This window comes from Crinia signifera, chromosome 11 (genome assembly GCF_055691185.1).
Source record: "Crinia signifera chromosome 11, ASM5569118v1, whole genome shotgun sequence".
NCBI lineage: Eukaryota > Metazoa > Chordata > Amphibia > Anura > Myobatrachidae > Crinia > Crinia signifera.
The window spans coordinates 112,283,792-112,308,020 of NC_139227.1; the positions used below are offsets into that span (position 1 = coordinate 112,283,792).

The following is a 24,229-nucleotide window of genomic DNA, read 5'->3' on the forward strand; positions in this document are numbered from 1 at the left end:
TATTATAAAAAGTTACAGTAAACTTTGTGCGAACCCCGACAGCGAACGGCTTTGGCAAGATACACACTTGCCGGACTGTTCACCGCAGGGAGGGGCAGGGCAGGCAGGGGCGGACCCCAAGCCATTAGTTCGACAATGTCTATGTCGACAGGCAAAAGGTCGACATGGGGCTTTCCACTGTTTTTTTACCTGAATTTCAATACAGTCGACATAGACACAAGTGGTTTCAAGTGCACCACATCCCCTCGCATCGCTCGCTGCACTTGCAATGCGTCGGGCACGGTGCCTTGCTGCACTCAGCACACTATTTTATTCTCCCACCACGCCCTAGTGGATGGTAGAGCATGAAATACCGCCTGTCGGCACATGTCGGCTCAATAAAAAATGAAAAACCCCATGTCGACCTTTTGACTCTCGACCTAGACATTGTCAAACTAATGACCCATCGAACTAACAACCTGTCGAATTAATGACCTTTCGACGTAGAACCATGTCGACCTTTTCCTATATCGACCTAGACCCATGTTGACCTTTTCCCATGTGGTGTCGACCATCATGCTGTAGACCAAATGACCGCATCCCGGCAGGACGATACAATAACGCACCATTTATCTGATAGTAAATGACTATATATATATATATATATATATATATATATATATATATATATATATATATATATATATATATATAAGGTTCACAATGGTAAACAAACAAACCTCTAAGCAATCCCTAATTCCGAAACTGCGCCGTTGTAGCGAGATATTTCACACATAAACTGGACGATTTCTTTGAACATATCAAAACATTAATATACAACAAAATGTATATCAATAGTGCACTTTCCACTCGTTTTTCCAACCAGAAAAAGATGGACGCTTCCAAGCCAGGGGGCTACGGAGATATTTCAATACTCTCTTGGGAATCAATGTAACATAAAACTGAAGGAAAACATCTAATGTCATTGAACAATAAATATCTGTTCTGTCAGTGGCTTACCTTTGAGCTGATGCCTTGGGATGTTTCTCTTCCAGATTCCTCAGCAATGCCACTGTCAGCTGCCTCCGTTCCCCTGGGTCACCTGCAGGCAGCGGCTGGGCAGCCAATGGTTGGGAAACTTGCTGTTGATTGAAATGACTGGCATCATTTGAGGAAGTTTGAAACATGAAAGGCATCAATGTCATGGTACGTTTAATTATTTATCCCTTTCAAAGACGAGGTATCACAATTATGTGAAGTCTCGGAAGGAGACAGAAGGGAAATGTTGTTCCAATTACTAGACGGCACTGGACAAATTTGTCAACTTTTGCAATAAATGCGCAGATTAGAGAACGCCGGAGCAATATTCTGTAACCACTGGCTCTCAAAGGGACAATAATATATGGATAGCGGTTTGTAAAGTACAGAAGGGGGTATATATATATATATATATATATATATATATATATATATATATATACACACACATATAGTATGTATATATATATATATATATATATATATACACAGTATATATTATATACATACAGTGCAGCCGGAAAGTATTCACAGCGCTTCACTTTTCAACATTTTGTTATGTGACAGCCTTATTCCAAAACGGAATAAATTAAATTTTTCACTCAAATTTCTGCACAGAATGGACCTTATTCTGGTCTGTTCGCAGCCAGCGTTCGTTCGCACGGGGACTGATGTTTGGCGTATGCACAGCTGCATTTCTGTGCATCTGCCGGGTGCACGCATCCAAGGCTGCGGCCAGAGGGCATGGGGCGGATAGTTGGCCCCATGGGAACGCCCAGCATTTCACGGGCAAGCCCATGTGGTACTTGTTTCCTAGCACGGCCACAAATCTTGGCCATCGGGGGTTATTTGAGTGGCCTGCGACGCGACCGACGCGATGCCCCCGATTTTTCCATTGAAATGCATTGAAAACAGTGAAAAATCGGGTCGGTCGCGTCGTGTGCGCCTAAAAATGCTTAAATGGTCCACCCGCGATGGCCGCGATTTCCCCATAGGGAACAATGTTAAATGCCTCAATTTACCCGCGATGACCCCGATTTCCCATAGGAAACAATGTTAAATGGCTCAATTTACCCAAATCATCATAGGGAACAATGGTAAATGGGCCAGAAAGCCCAAAAAACCCCCCTGACCAGTGAAATGTCCCCCCAAAAGTAGTTCACGCCACCCCGCGATGAACGTGAACCCGAAGCGTGGCGAGCGCAGCGAGCCCGCGAGGGGCGGCGGTACGCGTCCTCCGACCTTTTCATACCCCCACTATCCACTAGGGCGTGGAGTGAGAATAGAATAGTGTGGCGAGCGCAGCGAGCCACCGAGCCCGAAGCGTGGCGAGCCCCGCGAGGGGACGCGGATACCTTCACAGGTAAACGCGTCCCTTTGCGGGCTTCACAGGTATCCGCGTCCGCTCGCCACGCTTCGGGCTCGGTGGCTCGCTGCGCTCGCCACACTATTCTATTCTGACTCCACGCCCTAGTGGATAGTGGGAGTATGAAAAGGTCGGAGGACGCGTACTCGCTGCCCTCGCCCCGATTCGGGTTCACGTTGATCACGTGGTGGCGTCAAATACTTTTGGGGGGACATTTCAATGTTCAGGGGTGTTTTTGGCCCATTTACCATTGTTCCTATGATAATTTGGGTAAATTGAGCCATTTAACATTGTTTCCTATGGGAAATCGTGGTCATCGCGGGTAAATTGAGGCATTTAACATTGTTCTCTATGGGGAAATCGCGGGCATCGCGTCTGGCCCATCGCACCCGATTTTTTTGCGCATGCGATGCCCGCGATGGCCCCGATTTTACCCCCGATGACCACGATTATGATCGTTGTGGCCGTGCTAGGAAACAAGTACCGCCCATGTAAACAGTGAGCATTCCCATGGTGATCGGCCCATGACGTGGGTGCCGGGGTGGGCAGCCAACATAACCGGATGTCAGCTGCCCGCCCACTTCCTCCCGAGGGTGCAGGCAAATCTAAGTGACCTGAGAGTTACGTTCCACATAATGCAATGGTCGTATAGTATAGAGCACAGGTTCTCAAACTCGGACCTCGGGACCCGACACAGTGCATGTTTTCCAGGTCTCCTCAGAGAATCGCAAGTGAAATAATTAGCTCCACCTGTGGATCTTTTAAAATGTGTCAATTAGTAATGAATGTACCTGTGCAACTGGTGACCTGGAAACGTGATCTGTGTGGGGTCCTGAGGTCCGAGTTTGAGAAACCATGGTATAGAGCAGGGCTAGGCAACACCGGCCCTCCAGATGTTAGTGAACTACACATCCCAGAATGCTTTGCATTAGTTTTGCTATATGGCCATGCTGAAACTGATGCAATGCATGCTGGGATGTGTAGTTCATCAACATCTGGAGGGCCGGTGTTGCCCAGCCTTGGTATAGAGTATAGTAAGCACCATCAAGGCTTAATTAATATAATAAATATTATTATTATTTTTATTATTGAAATTTACCTTGCAGGACAATTTTCTCACTTATCTAATTAGGGAGAGTCACATACACACCTCTCGTTGATTGGCTACCTGCATGTTACCCTGCCCACTTATCTCTCCCACCTTCCCTCACCCATAGGGGGTTATTTTGGTTCACTCTTTCTGACAAATTCCTTTTTATACCCCGTTCTCACTGCAGCCAAATTCCCGGGTCTTGCATGTAGACCCGGGAATTTTCCATTTAACACGGGGTTTTTGGCAGTGTGAACGGGTCGCATACCCGGATCTCAGACACGGGTAAAACCCTTCTTTTTACCCGTGTCTGAGATCCGGGTATGCAGACACGGGTTGACCCGTTCACACTGCCGAAAAACCCGTGTTAAAAGGCAAATTCCCGGGTAGAACTTCTTCACCTGGGAATTTGCCTTGCAGTGAGAACGGGGGTCCAGCGCGGCAGTCCGCAGTGAGAACACGGCATAAGATGGACAAAACCATGTGCACTGCAGGTGGGGCAGATGTAAGTTGTGCAGAGAGAATTAGATTTGGGTGGGGATTTACTTCAAAGTGAGATCGATATTGCAGTGTAAAAATAAAGCAGCCAGTATTTACCCTGCACAGAAACAAAATAACTCAACCAAATCTGATTCTCTCTGCACATGTTGCATCTGCCCCACCTGCAGTGCACATGGTTTTGTCCATCTAAGAAGGAATTTGTCAGAAAGAATGAACCAAAATAACCCCCTTAGTGTGTACCCAGCTTTACTCTTTTCTGTGTCTTTTTCTCAGTTTCTTTCCCTTCAAAGTCAAATTTGATAAAGCTGCCAGGAGCAGTGAAACGCGTCAGTAAGTGCCTGCCCAACACCCACCTACCCACTTGGGATTGCAGTCCGGACCAGCCCTACAGGATTGTACCTGCTTCTTTACCTACCTCCATTTGGAGGCCACCATATTGGCTGTACACCAGCACACTTCCCTCCTGCTGCAAAAAAGACCCACCATTCTTCAAACTACCAGTGGATTCCGGTTATTTGTGCCATTCTGGGCCGGCCACTTGGACTTATGGACGGTGTCTACAGAACTACCTTTTCATCCAATCAGGAGTGGTAACTATCCAACTCTAACTTTACAAGTTTGGGCATAATAGGAACGGACTCTCCCTATCTACTATCCATCATGGGTCTGGGCATTGTTTGTTATTAAATTGCATCAATGATGTTTTTAATTGTGTAATCGGAAATATATGTGGTTTATTCAATTTTGTAAAGATCATCCAATTTAATATTTTATTCAATTCTGGGATCTATCCCTTAAGCGCTGCTACCCCTCCCCCACCTTTTTTACTGTGCGGTAACTGTCCGTCCTGTTAGGAAAAAAAGATACCCCAGAGTCGGACTACAGGGAGCCACCTTCTACACCTTCCAGAGGCCATGGCTGCGAACAGGGAAGCCAATCATGGACAGGAAGCCAATTACATTAAGCCACTGCCTCCTGCCCAGTGACAGTCGCACAGCCAGGGAGAAGTGCTGCTTACCAGCCCAGTGACAGCCGCACAGCCCGTGGACCAGCGCCTCCCAGCCAGGGGGAAGCGCTGCCCAGCTGCTTTTTGTATTGACAGCGGCAATGTCCATCACCGTCGCCCACAAACCCAGCCCAAGGGATTGCTGGAGCCGCTCCCTGTGGATTGTCCGCGCTGCCGCTGCCCGGCCTGTAGTGGAAGGCTGTGGAGCCTTTTTCATTCACCCGGATTCCGGGAGAATCCCTGAATCCGGGAAACTCAAAAACCCTCCTGGAAGGTTGCCACCAAGTCCGGGAGAGGTGGCAACCCTGTCACTGATGTCTGGAATTGGTCATTTAACGTACTGATTAGTTTTCCTGTTACCGCTTTTTGCACCTTACATATATAAACCTGTTTCCAGAAAATCCTTCTTTGAAAAAAAAAATAATAAATTTAGAGAGAAAAAGAAGTACCTTGTACCCCAAAGTGGCCTGTATACCTCGAGTTGCCAAATCTCCATTAAAAGCAGTAACATAGTGTATGAATTAAAGTTAGCATTGTACATTAACATATACAGTCGCTATCAGAAGACTGTAAACTGGAAATCTTTTGATTTTACTTCTCCAGTGAATATGACGACCGACCTCTGCTGGGGGGACTGTGTCAGTCTCCAGATGCGTTGGGGAGCAGCCGACTCGTTGCACGTCTTGGCCTTCAGCCTGGCTCACCACTTCTCTCACACTTAGCTCCTCTAGGTAAGTCAAGACATATTCTGGGTAATCCTGTCAGAGAGAAAGTGTAACATTCCAGGAGAGAACTGCTGGTGTGGACGTAGCTGTCGTACCTTCATTCATATTTATACATCATTTTTAATTAAAAAGAGAACAGGGTACTTGTTTCCTAGCACGGCCACCATCGCGGGCATCGTGTGCCTTAACTTTAAGGCACATGATGCCCGCGATTTCCCTTGAAAAAACCACAACTGTGGTACATCGCGTCGGTCGTGTGCCTTAAGAAGGCACACGACACGACCGACGCGATGCCCACGATTTCCCCATAGGCTTCAATGTTAAAATATTTTAACATTGAAGCCTATGCGCGACCGACGCGATGCCCCCGATTTCTCCATAGGCTTCAATGTTAAAATATTTAACATTGAATCCCATGCGATGGACCCGATTTGTCCATAGGCTTCAATGTTAAAATATTTAAACATTGAATTTAACATAGGAAAAAATGGGAAAAGGCCCAATATGGGAAATTTCTCATTGGGTATGGCCCCGTCATGATTGACGCGAAGGTCGGAGGACGCGCACCGCCGCCCCTCGCGGGCTCGCTGCGCTCGCCGCGCTTCGGGTTCGCGTCAATCGTGGGGGTGGCGGCCACAATGGGGGGCCATTATTTTTTACACACTTGACGGGGCCATACCCAATGAGAAATGGCCCATATTGGCCCTTTACCCATTTTTTAATATGTTAAATGGACTCAGTTTCAATGTTAAAATAATTTAACATTGAAGCCTATGGACACGATGGACCCGATTTCTCCATAGGCTTCAATGTTAAATAATTTTAACATTGAAGCCTATGGAGAAATCGGGTACATTGCGTCGGTCGCGTCGTGTGCGTTTTGGTATGCACCCGACGCGACCGACACGATTTTTTCCGACACGACCACCACGATAGAAATCGTTGTGGCCGTGCTAGGAAACAAGTACCGAGAACAGTTTCTCTCCACTTTCATGCATACGTCGAGGGAAAGAATCATTTATGTCTATTTATGTGTCCCCTGTTCTAGCATTCTGTAATTACTCAGTCTATCAAAATCAGAAAAGACAGGGGTGTCCGCGTAATGGTCTTGTGTAATGTTTCCGTTCATGAATGTTTGGTCACCAATGAATTGAAGAGAAAAATGAATGTATTTGTGAGCACTTAAGTATGCACTTAAATGTCAACGACCTTCAATGCTTTGGGAGAACCACAGCGAGTGGAAAGGAAGGAGACTGACGTGTGACCTTTCTAAGATACACACATGTACATGTTTCTTACACTTGTCCAGTAGATGACTGTTACTGAGACAGGCAGGGGTGTAGCTAGATATTCGTAGGCCCCATAGCAAAAGTTTGTAAGGGCCCCCTATTTAGCAACTGATGGTGATAAATGTACGTAAAACATATTACTTAGACAGTAAAGATGGGCCCCCTTCAGCTCTGGGCCCCATAGCAGGTGCACCCCTTGCACCTATGGTAGTTCCGCCCTTGGAGACATGTGAAGGAACAATTCATCACCTATAGAAGTAGTTTTATTACAAAGTTATAATATTCCGGGGGCTCTGCCTTTTCATCATGTGATTATCCAGCCCTGTGAATATGTTAATGCTGTGATTGACTACAGCTGGTTTTAAATCTGTGATCGTTCTATTACCAGCAAACTCTGGGGGCGCCCTAGGCAGTCACCAAAGCCTCCCTCCCCCACTTGGAGTCAATACTGTTCCCAGACTATGAGAGGCGATGCTCTCCAACTCAGAAGTGGTTACACTTATGATTGGCGTTCTTGGCTTCTAAAACTGGAAGTGTTGTGCTCACCCGTGGCATAATAGCCAAAGTCCCATACACACTGGCCGACCCAGCTGATGACGATTTAGTTAAGTATATCGGCTGGGGCCATCTGATATTTTGCCTACACAATGAACGATATTGGCCACCGATATCGTTCAGTGACATCACTGGGACATACAGGTCGTTTGGCTATGTACCATGTTCAGCAACTGGTTGCTCTGGTCCTCTGAAAGCTGTCATTCTGTGGTTCTCCACTGTCAGAGCATGGGAACTCTTACCATACTACTGCTCACAGGGGTTATACGAAGGAAACGGATGGGGCTCTAATCTTTTGATCACTGTAACACTCAGAATCCGCCGTTATATAAAGATCTCTTCCTCTGTAGGATGAGCTAGTACAGGAAACATTCATAAGCCCCATACACACCAGAGGATATAGTACAAGATACCGTTCAGAATGGGCTTTCTCAGTGATATCTATTACTAGATCCTCTTGTATGTACACCAGTGACAGCCATCTCTGCATTGCTTCTGGTGGGATGCATTACACTGACATGGAACTTTTCTGGTAGATTTACTTGTATACACTTATATGGGGCAGTATTCAATGAGAAAACTTTGCCGTGTTTTAGGGCGAGTTTGTGCTTTTCTCGCGATGGACGGAGACTTTTGCTCTCAAAAAGCGAGCAACCCTATTCAACGTGCACTTCTTGCCGTCTTTCTGAGTGATTTTCGCCGTGTCTCTCCATGTAGCAATTCTCCATCTTTTCATGGAGAAGTGGAATGTGAACTATTAAAATAAAAGTTTTTTTAATTTAATTTTGGTGTAAAAAAATCAGGAATTTTATTCTGAGAAGGGGCATGTTATTTTTATTCATGTGTTTATAGCACATGAATATATATTTAAATTTAAAAAAAATATATATATATATTTTTTTTTTACACAGAGCAGCCAGCAGGGGGCCGGGAGCCGAGAGACGCTCATTAGATATTCATATATTCACTGCACCCGATCATTACATATGCATTACGGGAGCAGTGAATATACCCGGTCCCCTGTTGGCTCTCCCGGGGGGCAGCTTGTGCTGCCTGGGTCCCGGGGAGCCCACCTCCCCCCCACATACGTTCTGGGGCAGGCAGGGAGACTTCAATCTCCCTGCCTGCCACTGTCCCACGGCTCCCTGCCGCGGACGCTCGTCCACTGCAGGGGTTAAGATTCGCCGCGAGGGGCAACTCGCCCCTCCGACATTGAATACGGAGAGAGCGAGTGGCAGCCAGCCCTCCGGAACACAGCGAGTGTGCAGCGAATCCTAAACAGGATTCGCTGCACGCTGCGAAATTTCACATTGAATACTGCCCATAATGTGGGAACAATTGGCCTGCAGGTCACATGCAGCATCTTGTGGTTGGCCGTGTTGCACAGCCAACCACAAGATGTCAAATGTGACCGAGTGAGGATTGTTTGGTCCTTCATTAAATGGGACAGTGTGTACAGAGATGGTCCAGGCTGATGGCATATTGTCCTCTCAGTGTGTGGGATATTCTGGGGCTGATGCATGTAACTGTACATCGTTATTGGATTTTATATAATAGTGAAATCACCTTTAATTTGCCTTTGTATATTTTGTTTAATAATACCAATGTGTCCCACTTTATTTTAATACAATACCTAACAGAACTGATGTTGCTTGTGTATGGACAACTGACACAAAGGGTTAATCCAATTGTTTGTGCAGGGTGCGAGTTCAAGGCCAGCAACGGTACCCGAATTCGCACCCCTAGCAGGCAGAAATCAGCCCAGAGCTCTATGGGTGCACTTTTGAGGGCAACCTTAAACTCACACTACAACTTCAGGGTGTGACTAATAGCACACACTTGGATTGACCCCAAAGTACAGTATGAATCTGTGTGAAGCATTTAGAACACATACAACTATGAAATCCAGGACAGACAGAACACAGACCCCAGGAAGACCTCCTGTGAGGTGCAGCGGACAGAAGTAACTCACATACCTTGGGAAAGATTGTGCCTTTGTTTCCGAAGCCCCATACTTGTCCGCCGTTATCTCTCTCTCTGAAATGCAAGTATTAGAGTGTGAGCTGCGCGGTTATCAGAGGAAGGTTGGCACTTGGCATGTTTGTCTCAGGGAAGGAGAAAGGAAGACGAGCCTCTGCATAGCCCACTGCATTGCTACTTTTTGGGGCAGATGTATTAAGCCTGGAGAAGAGATTATTTGGAAGGTGGTAACGCACCAGCCAATCAGCTCCTGTCACTTGACAGTTAGCAGCTGATTGTCCTGAGGATCCTACGTAAAAACAACCAATTCTTACTGATTTCTATGCGCTGAACACGAATATGATGTTCAAAATTGTTTATTAGTTCAAGTTTTGATGATCCTTAGAGATGAACTAAATCTTAGATCAATGCTGCGGTCACACGTTGCAGACATTTTCCCCTTTTCAGTGAAGCGAAAATCAAGGCGGGATCATTGTTGGACCACAAATACGAAATCTCCTCAAGGACAAAGATTTTGATAGTATCGTAACCGGTAATGACAAGACTGCCAGGGGCGGGCTGGGCCGGGGGGCAGGGTTCCATGTGCCCCCTGGTCCGGTCTAACAGGTGATGAGAAGACTGCTTGGCAGGGGCGGGCTGGGCCGGGGGGCAGGGTGCTATGTGCCCCCCGGGCCGCTCTAACAGGTGATGAGAAGACTGCTTGGCAGTGGCGGGCTGGGCCGGGGGGCAGGGTGCTATGTGCCCCCTGGGCCGCTCTAACAGGTGATGAGAAGACTGCTTGGCAGGGGCTGGCTGGGCCGGGGGGGCAGGGTGCTATGTGTGAAGTTATCAGACTCACTGTAAGACTGTAATTATTATATTTTATTAGGTGTAGTGATTAATGTACTTTTTAGTCCGTCTGTACCCTCTTGTTCACTGCAGATGTTTCTATCCCCCAAATCTGTGTGTATTTCCAGAACCATAGTATTAGACTGTATGTTGCCCAAATATGGTCGGACAGGAAATACCCAGGAAAGAATTCACTAAAAGGTTATGTCCAATTACCATACTATTGTTCCTGCTATCACAGGAGGGTGATAGCTGAGGGACAATCTTCACAGGGGGTGATCAGCACATAACGCAATCAGCTGGTTATTGTTCGTTGTATTGATACTCCCTTGCATATCTCTGGTCACTAGCAGACTTACTGGAACCGAACCCAGCAGGGGGGGCAGCAGCAGTAGCTGGGAGGGGGTGATACCTGACTCTTGAATCCACCAATCAAGATCCACTGCAAGCCCACTTTTGGTTTGTGCACCGTGGGAATTTAGAAGTTTTTAAAATGACTTGCACACAAGCCAGGAGAGAGATTTTATGGACTGTCCTAGACTAAGAGGTTGTACTCTGTCTAGGTATCGTGTGGACTTATCTGCTATCACTGCTGTGTGGAGGAGTGATAGTTTTGTGCTTTGGAACGGCTGCTACAAGGACTGCCATTTTGGACTGCTACCCGATAACGTTTACATGCTACATTTGCCTCTTGTTCCTGTCTTTAACTACTTGTGTGTGCTGTGATAAAAATAAACCATATTTTGGTTTGATCTGCTCGGTGTCTGAGTGATTGAAGAACTTGTATCCTCACATTTGGCGGCAGCGACAGTGGGATCATTCAGACACCAACCATAGAGCACAGAAAGCACAGAGAACAGAGGATCAGACCATATGTAAGGAAACGGAAAATGCACTAAGGTGAAGTTCAGCAAGTGAGCAGGTGTCATTCCTGTGAAAGGGAAAATTTTTCCAAGGAAAGAAAATCGATGCCTCAAGACCCCTGGAGCAGAGGAGCTCAGGGATGGAGGTTCTTCAGTGTATCGGCAGGCTGGGAAGCCGGATCTGTTATTTATTGTCAGAAAAATGCAGTATATCTGGGAGTACTGGGAAGAAGCTCAGCAGATGATCAGCGGGTGGAGAGTATCCAGCATACAGGACAAGTTGTGTTACCTGGGGGATGCATTCCTGCACTGTAAAGGTGAGGCCACCTCGTGGAATCTGCTGGGGGAGCCAGAGTTTGTAGAATTTACAGAGGAAGTGATTGCTACAGTTACCCAGATGCTACAAAGAGGACAATATTCTGAGGCTGAAGGACAAGTCCAGAATAAATTGATGCCCCAGATAGAACCAGAGGAAGGGTCCAGAAGGGGGCTACTGCAATCTGGGCAGACAACCGAGGGGTCTGCCACAGAAATAATTGTTACCGCAAGAGAAGGGTCGTTGTCAGGGGGGCCCCTAACTACCCTTGAAGAAATGAGTATGGAGGAGCTGATAGCAGAATGTCAGCTGCGAGGTATACCCGTCCAATCCTGCACGCGCAGGGAAATCATCCAGCAGATCCTTCAAGATCAGGGGGATCCTACAAAAGCATTTACCGATTATCGGGCATGGATCCTCCATTTCGGTGCACAGTTGAGTGTGTGGGAACAATTGCAGTGTCTGGAGGAGTGCTTCGTGGTGGCAGAGGAAGAGGCGATTGATCGCGGGCTCTTGGATACCCCAGCATGGCAAGATCAGTGTCGCAGGGGGCGTGATGAAAGGCACCGTTTGCAACTGCTTCTCCCCCATCCTAGGGAGGAAGCTGCTCAGTGTTCTCTGCAGGGGGAGGTTATCCCCAAAGTGAAGGAAGTGGGGCCTCTGAGCCAGGCTCCCCGGGAGGAGCTGCACTACAGCTTCCCTTTTGCTGAGGTGGGAGATGCAGAATTATTAACCTGCTGCCAGGGGATCTATGAGGACTGCGTCCAAGAGGAGATCACCGTGGTTAGAGGAGTATCCGACAACATCCAGGCCACAAGCATACCAGTCGCAGATGATGTCTTGCTTCAGGCTGCCCAGCATATTCAGCTGGGGAAGGAGGTTATCCTGGAGACTGAGGACTGCGCAGAGGAAGCGGCAGGTGAGACCCAGGCTTTTGAGGGGTAGTACTGGCCTTGGACCAGCCTGCCCTGCAGCCACCAGCGGAATGGTTTCTGATGGAGGGTCCCTCCTCAGCCCTGGGAATTGAGACCAAATGCTGTACTGAAATTTGCCATGCCCCTAGTTTGGGTTTGAGGGAGGAAGGACTTGACAGAGTGGCGGAAGTGCCAGGGCCAGAGTCCCTATATTGGCCTGCTGTTGGGTAGCTGTTCCTTGTGCAAGAGGGGGAGGTGGAAAGTGCTCCCTGCCCCATTATGCCAGAGGCAAAAGTATTAGTACACCCTATAGGTGTACCCAGTGTAAAAGGTTACAATGTTGCAGAGAGGGGGTACCCAGCATTTGAAGACGGGGAATTGCTAACTCACTTGTTAGTTAACATGCATAACTTATATTGTAATATTGCCCTTGCTGGTTCTGCAAACCAGCCGCCTTGTACAAGATGGGTTTGGTATGATGTCACTCTGTGGGACTCAGGTGGTACATCCAAACCTCAGATTCTCTGCTCTGCATCCCACTACAGGTTGTTATTGGTTCCTGAACAACTTGGTACCGGGACTAAAATAGTAGGGGAAGGAATGTGAAGTTATCAGACTCACTGTAAGACTGTAATCATTAAATTTTATTAGGTGTAGTGATTAATGTACTTTTTAGTCCGTCTGTACCCTCTTGTTCACTGCAGATGTTTCTATCCCCCAAATCTGTGTGTATTTCCAGAACCATAGTATTAGACTGTATGTTGCCCAAATATGGTCGGACAGGAAATACCCAGGAAAGAATTCACCAAAAGGTTATGTCCAATTACCATACTATTGTTCCTGCTATCACAGGAGGGTGATAGCTGAGGGACAATCTTCACAGGGGGTGATCAGCACATAACGCAATCAGCTGGTTATTGTTCGTTGTATTGATACTCCCTTGCATATCTCTGGTCACTAGCAGACTTACTGGAACCGAACCCAGCAGGGAGGGGCAGCAGCAGTAGCTGGGAGGGGGTGATACCTGACTCTTGAATCCACCAATCAAGATCCACTGCAAGCCCACTTTTGGTTTGTGCACCGTGGGAATTTAGAAGTTTTTAAAATGACTTGCACACAAGCCAGGAGGCAGATTTTTGTGGACTGTCCTAGACTAAGAGGTTGTACTCTGTCTAGGTATCGTGTGGACTTATCTGCTATCACTGCTGTGTGGAGGAGTGATAGTTTTGTGCTTTGGAACGGCTGCTACAAGGACTGCCATTTTGGACTGCTACCCGATAACGTTTACATGCTACATTTGCCCCTTGTTCCTGTCTTTAACTACTTGTGTGTGCTGTGATAAAAATAAACCATATTTTGGTTTGATCTGCTCGGTGTCTGAGTGATTGAAGAACTCGTATCCTCACACTATGTGCCCCCTGGCCCGCTCTAACAGGTGATGAGAAGACTGCTTGGCAGGGGCGGGCTGGGCCGGGGGGGGCAGGGTGCTATGTGCCCCCTGGCCCGCTCTAACAGGTGATGAGAAGACTGCTTGGCAGGGGCAGGCTGGGCCGAGGGGCAGGGTCCCATGTGCCCCCCGGGCCGCTCTAACAGGTGATGAGAAAACTGCTTGGCAGGGGCGGGCTGGGCCGGAGGGCAGGGTGCCATGTGCCCCCCGGGCCGCTCTAACAGGTGATGAGAAGACTGCTTGGCAGGGGCGGGCTGGGCCGGGGGGAAGGGTGCCATGTGCCCCCCGGGCCGCTCTAACAGGTGATGAGAAGACTGCTTGGAACAATTTGCGTCTGGTAGCACAAAACTTTTTGGGAAATAAGAAGCAGCAAACTACGTTGAACTGGTTGGAAATATGGTTTCCTCATATCAGACACTTGGGTGCGATATGTCTTTGAAGACGCATTTTCTTCATTCTCACTTAGATTATATCCCAGCGGACTGCGGCGCCTTTAGTGAACGTTTTCACCAGGATATTTCTGAGATGGGGAAGAGATACCAGGGGAAACGGAAAGCTTCAATGTTAGCAGCCTATTGCTGGACACTTGTCAGAGATGCCCCGGAAATAGCGCACAAGCGACTTGCAACACGAAAGCGGCATTAATGCAATGATTTGTATTATTGTTGATGTTGTGGTTGTATATTAAGCTATTTTTTGGGAATTGTCATTTTTGTTTTCAGCACCCTAAATATTAATTGTAATTTTTAGGATCCCATAAAAAAATGTAATTTATTGTCCAGTGTTATCTTTTCTCCATGCTTCTTACATCTACCTCTATATCTTTTATATTCCTGACATGATTTACCGTATTTGTGGCAGGCATCATCAGGACATTAGATCAGCAAGTACCTACTGTACGTCTAAACAATAGCTCAAAACGCTGGTTACATTCAAGTTATAAAGGTTCAGGGGGGAGATTCTCTAAGCTAAATATGCAGTTAAAACCCCGTTATCTGGGTTTTTACCGCATTTCGGGATGCTCTAAGCATCCCCCGCCGGGTTAACGCGAATAAGTTAAATCTGGCGATGCCCCATAGAAGCCAATGGGCTTCTAACGCAAACCCACCGCCGTCCCACACGGACCCCCGCCGCCCTGCATGGACCCCCATCGCCCCCTCACCTGTGTCCGGGCAGCACAGAGCTGTGCTGCCCGGACCTGTGACCTCCTCCCTGCACTGATCCTCTTCCGGGTGCAGGGAGGAGGAGAGCCCGGCACAGCAGCAGCGCCGGGTGTGTGAGGGAGGGGGGAGCCGCCGGGACCTGCTGGGACCTGGCAACTCTCACCGCAAAGGACAGCTCTTAACGCAAGAGCTGTCCGTTTCTATAATTATCACATATATTAGAACATATGCGATAATTATAATTGCGATGGGCGGCGAAGGGGGGCGGAGCGTTTTAGAGAATCTCCCCCTAGGACTGTAAATGTTATATGACCTCATAATAATGGGCCTGATTCAGATCTAAGCATTGTATACTCGCAGCCTAGCAAACAGGTCAGCACTGCCCCCCCGCATGTCCACCCCCCCCCCTGACGCCGCCTGCATAACCTCACTAGCATGACAGTGTATGTGTATGTGAACACATCCCCTCGTATATGGCCGAAGGGGAGAGAAATCATTCGATGGTCGATGACCATCGAATGATTTTGTGCAAACTGACTTTTATTTCAGACAGATATGGTTGAAAAGGGGCGGGTGCTAATGTCATGTGATTTCAGCCGCCATGGGGAACGCCCAGCGTTTTTGGAGGGACGCTCATAAAATGCTGGGTGTTCCCCTGCTCCAGCTCCCTGTCCGCCCCCTCTGGAGCCAACTGCCCGGCGAGGGTGAACCTCACCAAAGCTGTTCGTTCCTGAGGTTTGCACATGGGCATAAACGTGCAAGCGCATACCCAAACATCGGGGAAGGGGACGAATTCGGGTCCACTACAAACTAGGAACTAAACTAAGGCCCCCCCCCATGTACTCTTTCACCTTATTCATCACTTTGTGCCTGCTGTTGTGAATAGCTGTTGTACTGTAGCCCACACAGAGTTGACCAATTAGATTTCCTTTTGCAAAATATGATACGTCCACAGCCTGACCACTAGAGGGAGCTTCAGTAAGCTGGGGGTGGTGATAAATTGTCTGCTGCATCCGGTTACGGCCGGGCAGGCAGACTCCGCCCAGCGGCGAGCCACGTAGCAGCTGCGCATACTACTATCATTGTAGCTCCACCCCTTGTTATATCTTCTAATGAGATGTTGCCCATTGCAATCAGTACGACTCCAGCTAGCATTCGTCAAGTGCATTCTATGAAACCATTGCTAGAATCTGATTGGTTGTTATTGACAAGTACTACGCCTGTCCTATCATCTCCCCTATTGTTACACGTAATGCACAGATACTTGGCGCCTCTTACCTTTTTTGGAGCGTCAGTCTATAACCATGTAACAAAGACCCGTCTCTAGCGCTTAATAACACGGGGCCCCCGACTGCCAGGCAGACCCGTGGCATGACTTTACTGAGGATCATTCCCGCCTAGGAGAAAGACATTACAGCTGTGAATGGTACCAGAAAATGAAACATTTTATCTTAATAAAGAGGTCATCCTAGCTGAATAATCAGACATATTAGCCTTCTCCAGAAGCTTGATATTATCCACAACTTAGCTGCCGATCCCGGGTTACTGCCAGTGATCCTTTTTACAACCGTGGCAGCATTTTACAGTTCAGCGCGCAGGGGAAGAGACCTCTGGTATTTCCACACTGCCTGATCCTGGTTGTGTCTCGCAGGGAAATGATGCAGGTCCCGTAACGTGTCACGTGCTCTACTACTAACACCTCATTTTCCTTCAGTCACCTAAGTGCTGACAAAGACGGGTGACCCGGAAAGGGCTCAGAAATACTGAAGATAATTGAAAAAAAATTGGGCATAGATGGGTTGCGGGAGCTAGCTGCACGGTGGTTAGAGGGTTAAGAGGATTCGCCAAGACGTGTCAGTCAGTCATCTGGCAAATATAGAGTTAATCATTTTAGCACATTGCACAACTCTGGGGCATCACTGATCTGCATGTAAAGAGCATCAGGTGACAAGGCTGAAGGTTTCAGTCTTGCAAGAAGGAAAAGCTTTTTTTTTTTTTTAATAACAATTTTTTTATTGTTTTAAAGTTAAACAGTATAACAATCAACATGTGGTTGCATAGCTATGATACAAACTGAGTAAATAAAGCAATGCACATTGAAACATACAAGTGGGTGAGTTTTCTTGTCTACAGAATATACATTACTCGAGTCCAGGGGTATCTCAAGAGGCAATACAGTTAAGCTATGCGTGGAATGTTGAAGGACTATATGGAAAGAGGTAAAGGGGGAGGGGGGGGGGTGATCAATAGTTGTGGCAATTATCCTGGCATTTATCTTGCATCAATATAGTAGAATAGAATAGCATACTATAGAATACTATACAGAGATTGCGGCTGTATATGCTGTATATGTCTGCACAATTGTTTAGAGAGTACATGTCAACACTGGTTCAGGTAGCATCAAGAGGGACACATGTAGACAGTTGGGATTAAGAGATTTCATACGGTTAGGTACACTTAAATATTCGACGATAGGGTAGACCACTCTGAGATATCAAAGGACAACAATATCCTATCCTTGAGGCCCTGAGACAAAGTCGAGATATATGGGGTCCATTTATGTTCAAATTTATGAGATGCGGCCGGCTTAGAAGTGAGCCACATCTTTCGGTCATAGTAAAGGTGTTGTAACATCATGTTATGCAATTGAAGCATAGTGGGGGCGGTTTTAACCGTCCAGTGCTTAAGAATTAATTTCTTTGCTATTGTAAATAACATTGGGAACAAGGGTACCGTAGCCTGATTTTCTGACCATTCAGTATAATTGAGGCATAAACTGGCAGTAGGGGATGGGATTAGAGACATGGAGAAATGCAGATTAATGAAGAGGTATACCTTGCTCCAGAAACATCTTATCTTGGGACAATCCCAAAAACAGTGATAGAAATCAGCTCTCGATCTCCCGCACCGGAGGCACGACGGATCCACGGACGGGTCAAATCTGGCACGAACAGATGGAGGCAGATATGCTCTATGGATGGTTCTCAGGTGGACTTCCTGTAGATAGGCCGACCCCAAGGTTTTTTGGATGGAACTGAAGCAGTGTGGAATTGTGTCTGTTGTATGAATGGTAGGGATGTCTGTTTGCCATGAGTGTAAGAGTGTGTTAAGATATGCCCTTGAGGGAGGGTTTAGTAATAAGTCATATATGTGTTTTAGCTTACAAGGAGATCTTCCCCACCTCTGAAGCAGTCCCGAGAGTTGTGATGGAGGGGGGGAAGTAGATGGTGTCAGTTTTAGTGATGAGACGTAGTGGCGAGCTTGAAGGAACATATAGAATTGTGCATTTGGAAGGCCATAGGTCTCCTTTAGAGTGTTGAAAGGGAGAACCGACCCCCCCGGGTCAAACAAGAAGGAAAAGCTTTGATGCAGAGGTGGAACTATCATTGATGCAGCAGGTGCACGGGGGGACCCTAAGCGATGGTGTAACAATAGCGCTGCAGACCCCGCGACTAAATGTGTGCGCTGGGGGACTGCGGGGGCTATTGTTACACTGCCGCCGCATCTGTGCCCACTTTGTGAGGGACATTTTTCATAAGGAGGCTGAGCCAGGAGGAGTGCCGAGATGCAGGCTAGTAAATCTGCAGGTCCCAACTCAAGGCCACAGCAGATGCGGCGGCAGGCCAGTGTCCCGGTCACGTAGTGGTAAGGCAGACGGGGGGGTCTTAACTTGGGGGGAGAGGGTCGCCGAAATTTTTCCAGTTGGGGGTGGGGCGTATATTTTGTTGGTACACCACTAACCCTGAGGAGTAAGGGGTCCACTGCTGCCATGGTCACCCTCTTCCTGTTACCCACTGGTTTTCTATGTCACAATCTATCCATCAGCCTTTACATCTCCCTATCACACTGTGCCCCTTCCTGTCAGACTCTGCCTCTCCCTGTGACCCATTGCCCCTTCCTGTCAGCCTCTGCCTCTCACTGTCACCCCCTGCCTCTCCCTGTGACCCACTGCCTCTCCCCGTCACCCCCTGCCTCTCCCTATCACCCTCTGCCCCTTCCTGTCACCCCCTGCCTCTCCCTGTGACCCACTGCCCCTTCCTCTCACCCTCTGCCTCTCCCTGTCACGCTCTTCCCCTTCCTGTTAGCCTCTGCCTCTCCCTGTGACCCCCTGCCTCTCCCTGTCACCCCCTGCCTCTCCCTGTGACCCATTGCCTCTCCTGTCACCCCCTGCCTCTTCCTGTCACCCCTGCCTCTCCCTGTCACCCTCTGCCTCTCCTGTAACCCCCTGCCTCTCCCTGTCACCCCATGCCTCTCCCTGTCACCCCTGCCTCTCCCTGTCACCCTATGCCTCTCCCTGTCACCCTCTGCCTCTCCCTGTCACCCTCTGCCTCTCCTATAACCCCCTGCCTCTCCCTGTCACCCCTGCCTCTCCCTGTCACCCTCTGCCTCTCCCTGTCACCCTCTGCCTCCCACTGCCACCCCTGCCTCTCCCTGTCACCCCCTGCCTCTCCCTGTTACCCTCTGCCTCTCCTTGTGACCCCCTGCCTCTCCGTCACCCTCTGCCTCTCCCTGCCACCCCGTCTCTCCCTGCCACCCCCTGCCTCTCCCTGTGACCCACTGCCCTTTTGCATATTGTGGACTTGTGTTGGGGTGGAGAAGGGGGGCCCAATTTATATTTATGCACCTGGACCCACAGCCCACAAGTTCCTTTAGCACCCAGAAGGCTCAAGGCAGCCTCAGATCGTGGTTCCACCTAGAGATCATGGTATCCGGCGTAATCTGTGATACAGGGTCTGTCCGCAAAAGTAATGAGACTGTTTTTCTTTTTTTACGCCATACAAAACAGGCGCATGGTGTTGCTATAGGGTGGGATGGATGGAGGGTTATCTCAGCTTCACATTTCTGTCAGTGGCATTTTCCTATGAGCCTTTACAATGTACGGACCGAGCTGTTAACAAAGTGTCCTTTTTTTACCTCGGTCAAGGTTTGAGATGGATCTTACCATCGAGCAACGATATGCGATCAAGTTTTGTGTTAAACTCGGGAAATCGGGTACAGAGACACTTTCCATGCTCCAAAAGGTTTTCAGGGAGGAATCCTTGTCCACGGCGCGTTTACTGCTAGTTTATATTCTTCGGTGAAGGCAGGGAAGACGTTAAGGAGGAACCACACTCTGGACAACCTTTAACAAGCCAAAATTAGAAATATGTTGACAAAGTATGCAATGTTTTGAACATTGACCGTCGTTTGAGTGTTAGAATGGTAGCAGAAAGGTTGGAACTTCCAAAAACTACCGTAGAAGAGATCGAATTAGCAATGCGATAAGTGTGTGCGCGATTGGTTCCCAAGGTTTTGACTCATGATCCAAAAGACAAGCATGTGTCGATTTTCCGTGAACTTTTGGAGTGTGTACAAAGTGCGCCTAATTTTTGAGTGATAACAGGTAAAAAAATGTGATCTTTAAGTATGATCCAGAGACCAAAAGGCAAAAGCACAGAGTGGCACAAATTATCATCACCTCACTCCGAAAAGGGTGAATGAGCAGTCAAAGACCAAATTCATGCTCATTGTCTTTTTCGACTGGGTGTGGTCCACAAGGAATTTCTACCTACCGGTCAAACTGTCAACTATGCATTTTACACTGGAGTGCTCAATCGCTTGAGAAACAGGGTCCTCGGTGTCCACAAGGAGATTGCCACTACCTGGGTTCTCCATCACAACAATGCGTCAAGTCACACATCGTTTTGGCCAAGCTCAACACGACAACGCTGCCTCAACCACCCTACAGTCCCGATCTAGCTCCGGCTGACTTCTTTTTGTTCCCCCTGGATCAAACGTGGTCTGAAAGGAATTAGTTTACAGACCGTAGAAAAAGTGTATGTGGCTGCGGCGAGGGCACTCAAGGACGTTCCGGTTAATGCCTTCCAGGTGGAGTATCAAGCTTGGAAGACACGCTGCCCATGGTGTATTGCTGCTCAAGGCTCATTCTTTAAAGATTATTAACTGACAGCATCTGATAGTTCAATAACAAGGTTTATCCCGGATTTAGTCTCATTACTTTCTGGACAGACCCTGTATAATATAGGTGCACTATAAATACCCAATGATGGTGATTATAACTTTGTGCCCAGACTCTTTTACTATGCACTCACGGGGGTAAATTTACTAAAATGGGAGTTCTATTGAAGATGGGATGTTGCCCATAGCAACCAATCAGATTCTGCCTCTTATTTATGAAGTACCTTCTAGATTGAAGATAATAAATATAATCTGATTGGTTGCTATGGGCACTGGAGATGATATAATCTAAACATACAGTATATACTAAATGACAAATAAAGGCAAGGCCATAGTAACAATGGGGCAGATGTATTAACCAGCGTTAAGTGCAAAAATGCACTTAACGCTGGTTAACTGGGGGGGATTACGTCTGACCCTAATGTATTACTAGCGCACCTAACGTGCGCTAGTGACAGCCCACCGAGTTACGCTCGGCGGGGCTGTCCCCTGCAATCCCCCCCAGGGATTAACGGCTGGGGTGATGTATTACCAGCCTTCAAGGCGTTAATTCGCCCCGACCGCTTCGCCAGCACAGGGCTAGCGTTGTCCTATCCCCCACTATGGGGACAACGCTAGCCCTGCGTCTGGCTTGGGCTGCGCTGGAGATCTCGCGGTTTTTGCGAGATCTCGCGCATGCCCAGTAAGCCGGACAGGGGGGGCGACGGCGACTGCGCATGTGCGGGGCGGCGAGGGAGCCGATAAGGAGAGCCGTTAACGCTGGGGATAACGGCTCTCCTTATCGGCTTTGGGGGGGTTAATACATCTGCCTATAACGTTTGCCCGCTTCTCCACGTTATGCTGGAGAAGCGGGACTCGTTATTCTCAAAACGTTATAGGCAGATTAGTACATCTGCCCCATTGGGAGGACAGAGCTACAGTTCTAGGCCTCCACATAAATATAGACCCATCATGGCGGCAGTATGATGAGGACCATGAGAGCCTAGCTGGCCATACCACACAGTCAGCCATAAATCATAACTATTAAAATAATATTTCTAGTTTTCTCACTAAAAGAAAATCAATATTTCTATTTTTATGTATTTAAGACACTGGGGCCGATAATGTAGGCGGTGCACACGCACACATAGAACTAGTCACACCCACACATCACTGGTCACGCCTATGTAACTTTTGCCACACCCACACATTACTGGTCACAGCTCCTCCCCTCCTCAGGATAGGCCCTTGAACATTGCCAGGCCCATGTAAGTATTACTAATAGGAGAGGTCACATGGTTATCTTACCTTTGTGATGAGCCACACATTACTTGATAGCAGAGCTGACATACTTTGATCTTGTTTCCCCTTCTTTCCTGCCTGTACTGGCGCTCGGCTTCTCTTCTCAACCTTAACTGAGGGGTGTAAGACCATTTGTAGGTCCACCTGCAGCAATTGGAATCACAGATATTCAGGAACATAGGTCAGAAGGGGGGAGTCTGGCCATTCCGCAGACTAGTCTCACCCCTAACACACACCCCAATATGTCAGGGGTCTACATTTTACCTAAGACCTGGTACAACAATTTTTATCATAATCAGCTCACTGCTGGGTTTTTGTCAGGGGACAGCAGAATTAATCATTGTATAAATGATATATTATGTTGCATATCCTCTAACCCAGGGTTTCTCAACTCCAGTCCCCAAGTACCACCAACCAGACTAGAGATGGGTCGTTCGCGAACGAAGCGGTTCTTTTGAACGGATCCCATAAAAGACTGAGGAAGCCGCCGTTCCCAAAAAAGTGATCCGTCGTTCTTTTACTTTCAGTTTCGTTGTTAATTACAATGCATTTGCCTGAGCTCAGCACTGCCACCTGTGGCAGCTGAGATGTACTGACTCTGGAGGCTGAGTTCAGTGCTGCTACTGCAAGTAAAAGAAAGAATAACAAGGCTGCTGCTGCTAGGGATGGCCATCGGTGCAGATGCCATCTATGGCGATTCTGCACCCAACCATCGATCAGTGTTTTACTCGGTTATGTATGTTCTTATTTGTTCAGCTCACTGTTTAAAAAACAAAAAAAAGTAAAAAAAATGGCAGTAAATGACTGTAAAACAAATTATGCTGCCTTATTATCAATAACCCCTTCTTTCAAAGCGCACCTAAGATCCGCCTAAAAGATACGGATCTTTTCACCAACTGATCTGCGGGATCTCAGCTCTCGTAAGTGACCCGTTTTGCCCATCACTAAACCAGACATGTTTTGTGGACTTGTATAAAAAAATCACAGGTGAGGTAGTTTATTTTGCTGGGTCACTAATTATCTCCCCTGTTTCCACAGACAGAAATCAGCTGTCAGGTTAGGTTCATGTACCCAGAGCCATGATTAGACATTTAATGCCCTTTTCCAGGAAGAGACACCCATATTTTAAGTTGGGACCGTGTGCTTTGAAAGTGCACCCAAAAAAAAGGAGTGTGGCATCACAGTGAATGGGGCTTGGCCATACAACAGCACTCCAATTTGCATTACACCACATAGTATTGGTGCCCCTTACACATTAGGCCACACAGTAGTAGTGCCCCTGTAGTAGTGCCGCTTACAAGTTATACCACACAGCAGTAGTGCACCTTATAAAAGTAGGTCACACAGTAATATTGCCCTTACAAGTTATGCCACATAGTATTAGTGCCCCTTATACATTGTGCAGCACAGTAGTAGGGCACCTTACACCACAAAGTAGTAGTGAACCTTATACGTTATACCACACTGTAGTCGTACCCTTATATGTTACGCAGCACATTAGTGGTACCCCTTACAAGTTATGTAGCACAGTAGTTTTACCTGTAAACAGCACAGTATTAGTGCCGCTTACATGTTGAACCACATAGTAATAGTGCTGCTAACTGGATATGCCGCACAGTAGTAGTGCCCTTTATATTTTATGCCACACAGTAGTAGTGACCCTTACATGTTTATATTCCTTTTCAATTTCCACCTATACACAAATGTATAGATGTGAGTGTAATAGTATTCCTGCTGATACAATATAACAACATTTATAATGTCCTATTCTGTTACAAAAGAATATTCTATAAGTGTGTTTATGTACCTTCTTTTTTCTAAGAGTTATATATATTTTCTACTATTAATAATTATAAATATAAAATCAGACTGGCGAAGCATGGGCATTGAACCTGTGTCCTGAGAAATCTTTGCTTGATGTGCCGTACTC

At 47.4% G+C, this 24,229-nt stretch overlaps 1 protein-coding gene across 5 annotated transcripts in view; it reads right to left on the reverse strand.

Moving 5' to 3' along the window:
• The window catches only part of DCDC1 (doublecortin domain containing 1), a 341,410-nt gene that overhangs the window by 122,295 nt on the left and 194,886 nt on the right, over positions 1-24,229 (reverse strand). For all 5 annotated transcript variants that reach the window (XR_014465436.1, XM_083164256.1, XM_083164255.1 and 2 more), the window contains 5 exons: positions 22,306-22,443; positions 16,339-16,457; positions 9,526-9,586; positions 5,601-5,738; positions 1,000-1,121 (listed from right to left, as the gene is read on the reverse strand). Coding sequence is in view for 4 of the 5 variants with exons in the window: in XM_083164256.1 (XP_083020382.1) it covers positions 1,000-1,121; positions 5,601-5,738; positions 9,526-9,586; positions 16,339-16,457; positions 22,306-22,443 (578 nt within the window). In the remaining variant the exon portion in view is untranslated. The remainder of the gene's footprint in view (positions 1-999; positions 1,122-5,600; positions 5,739-9,525; positions 9,587-16,338; positions 16,458-22,305; positions 22,444-24,229) is intronic.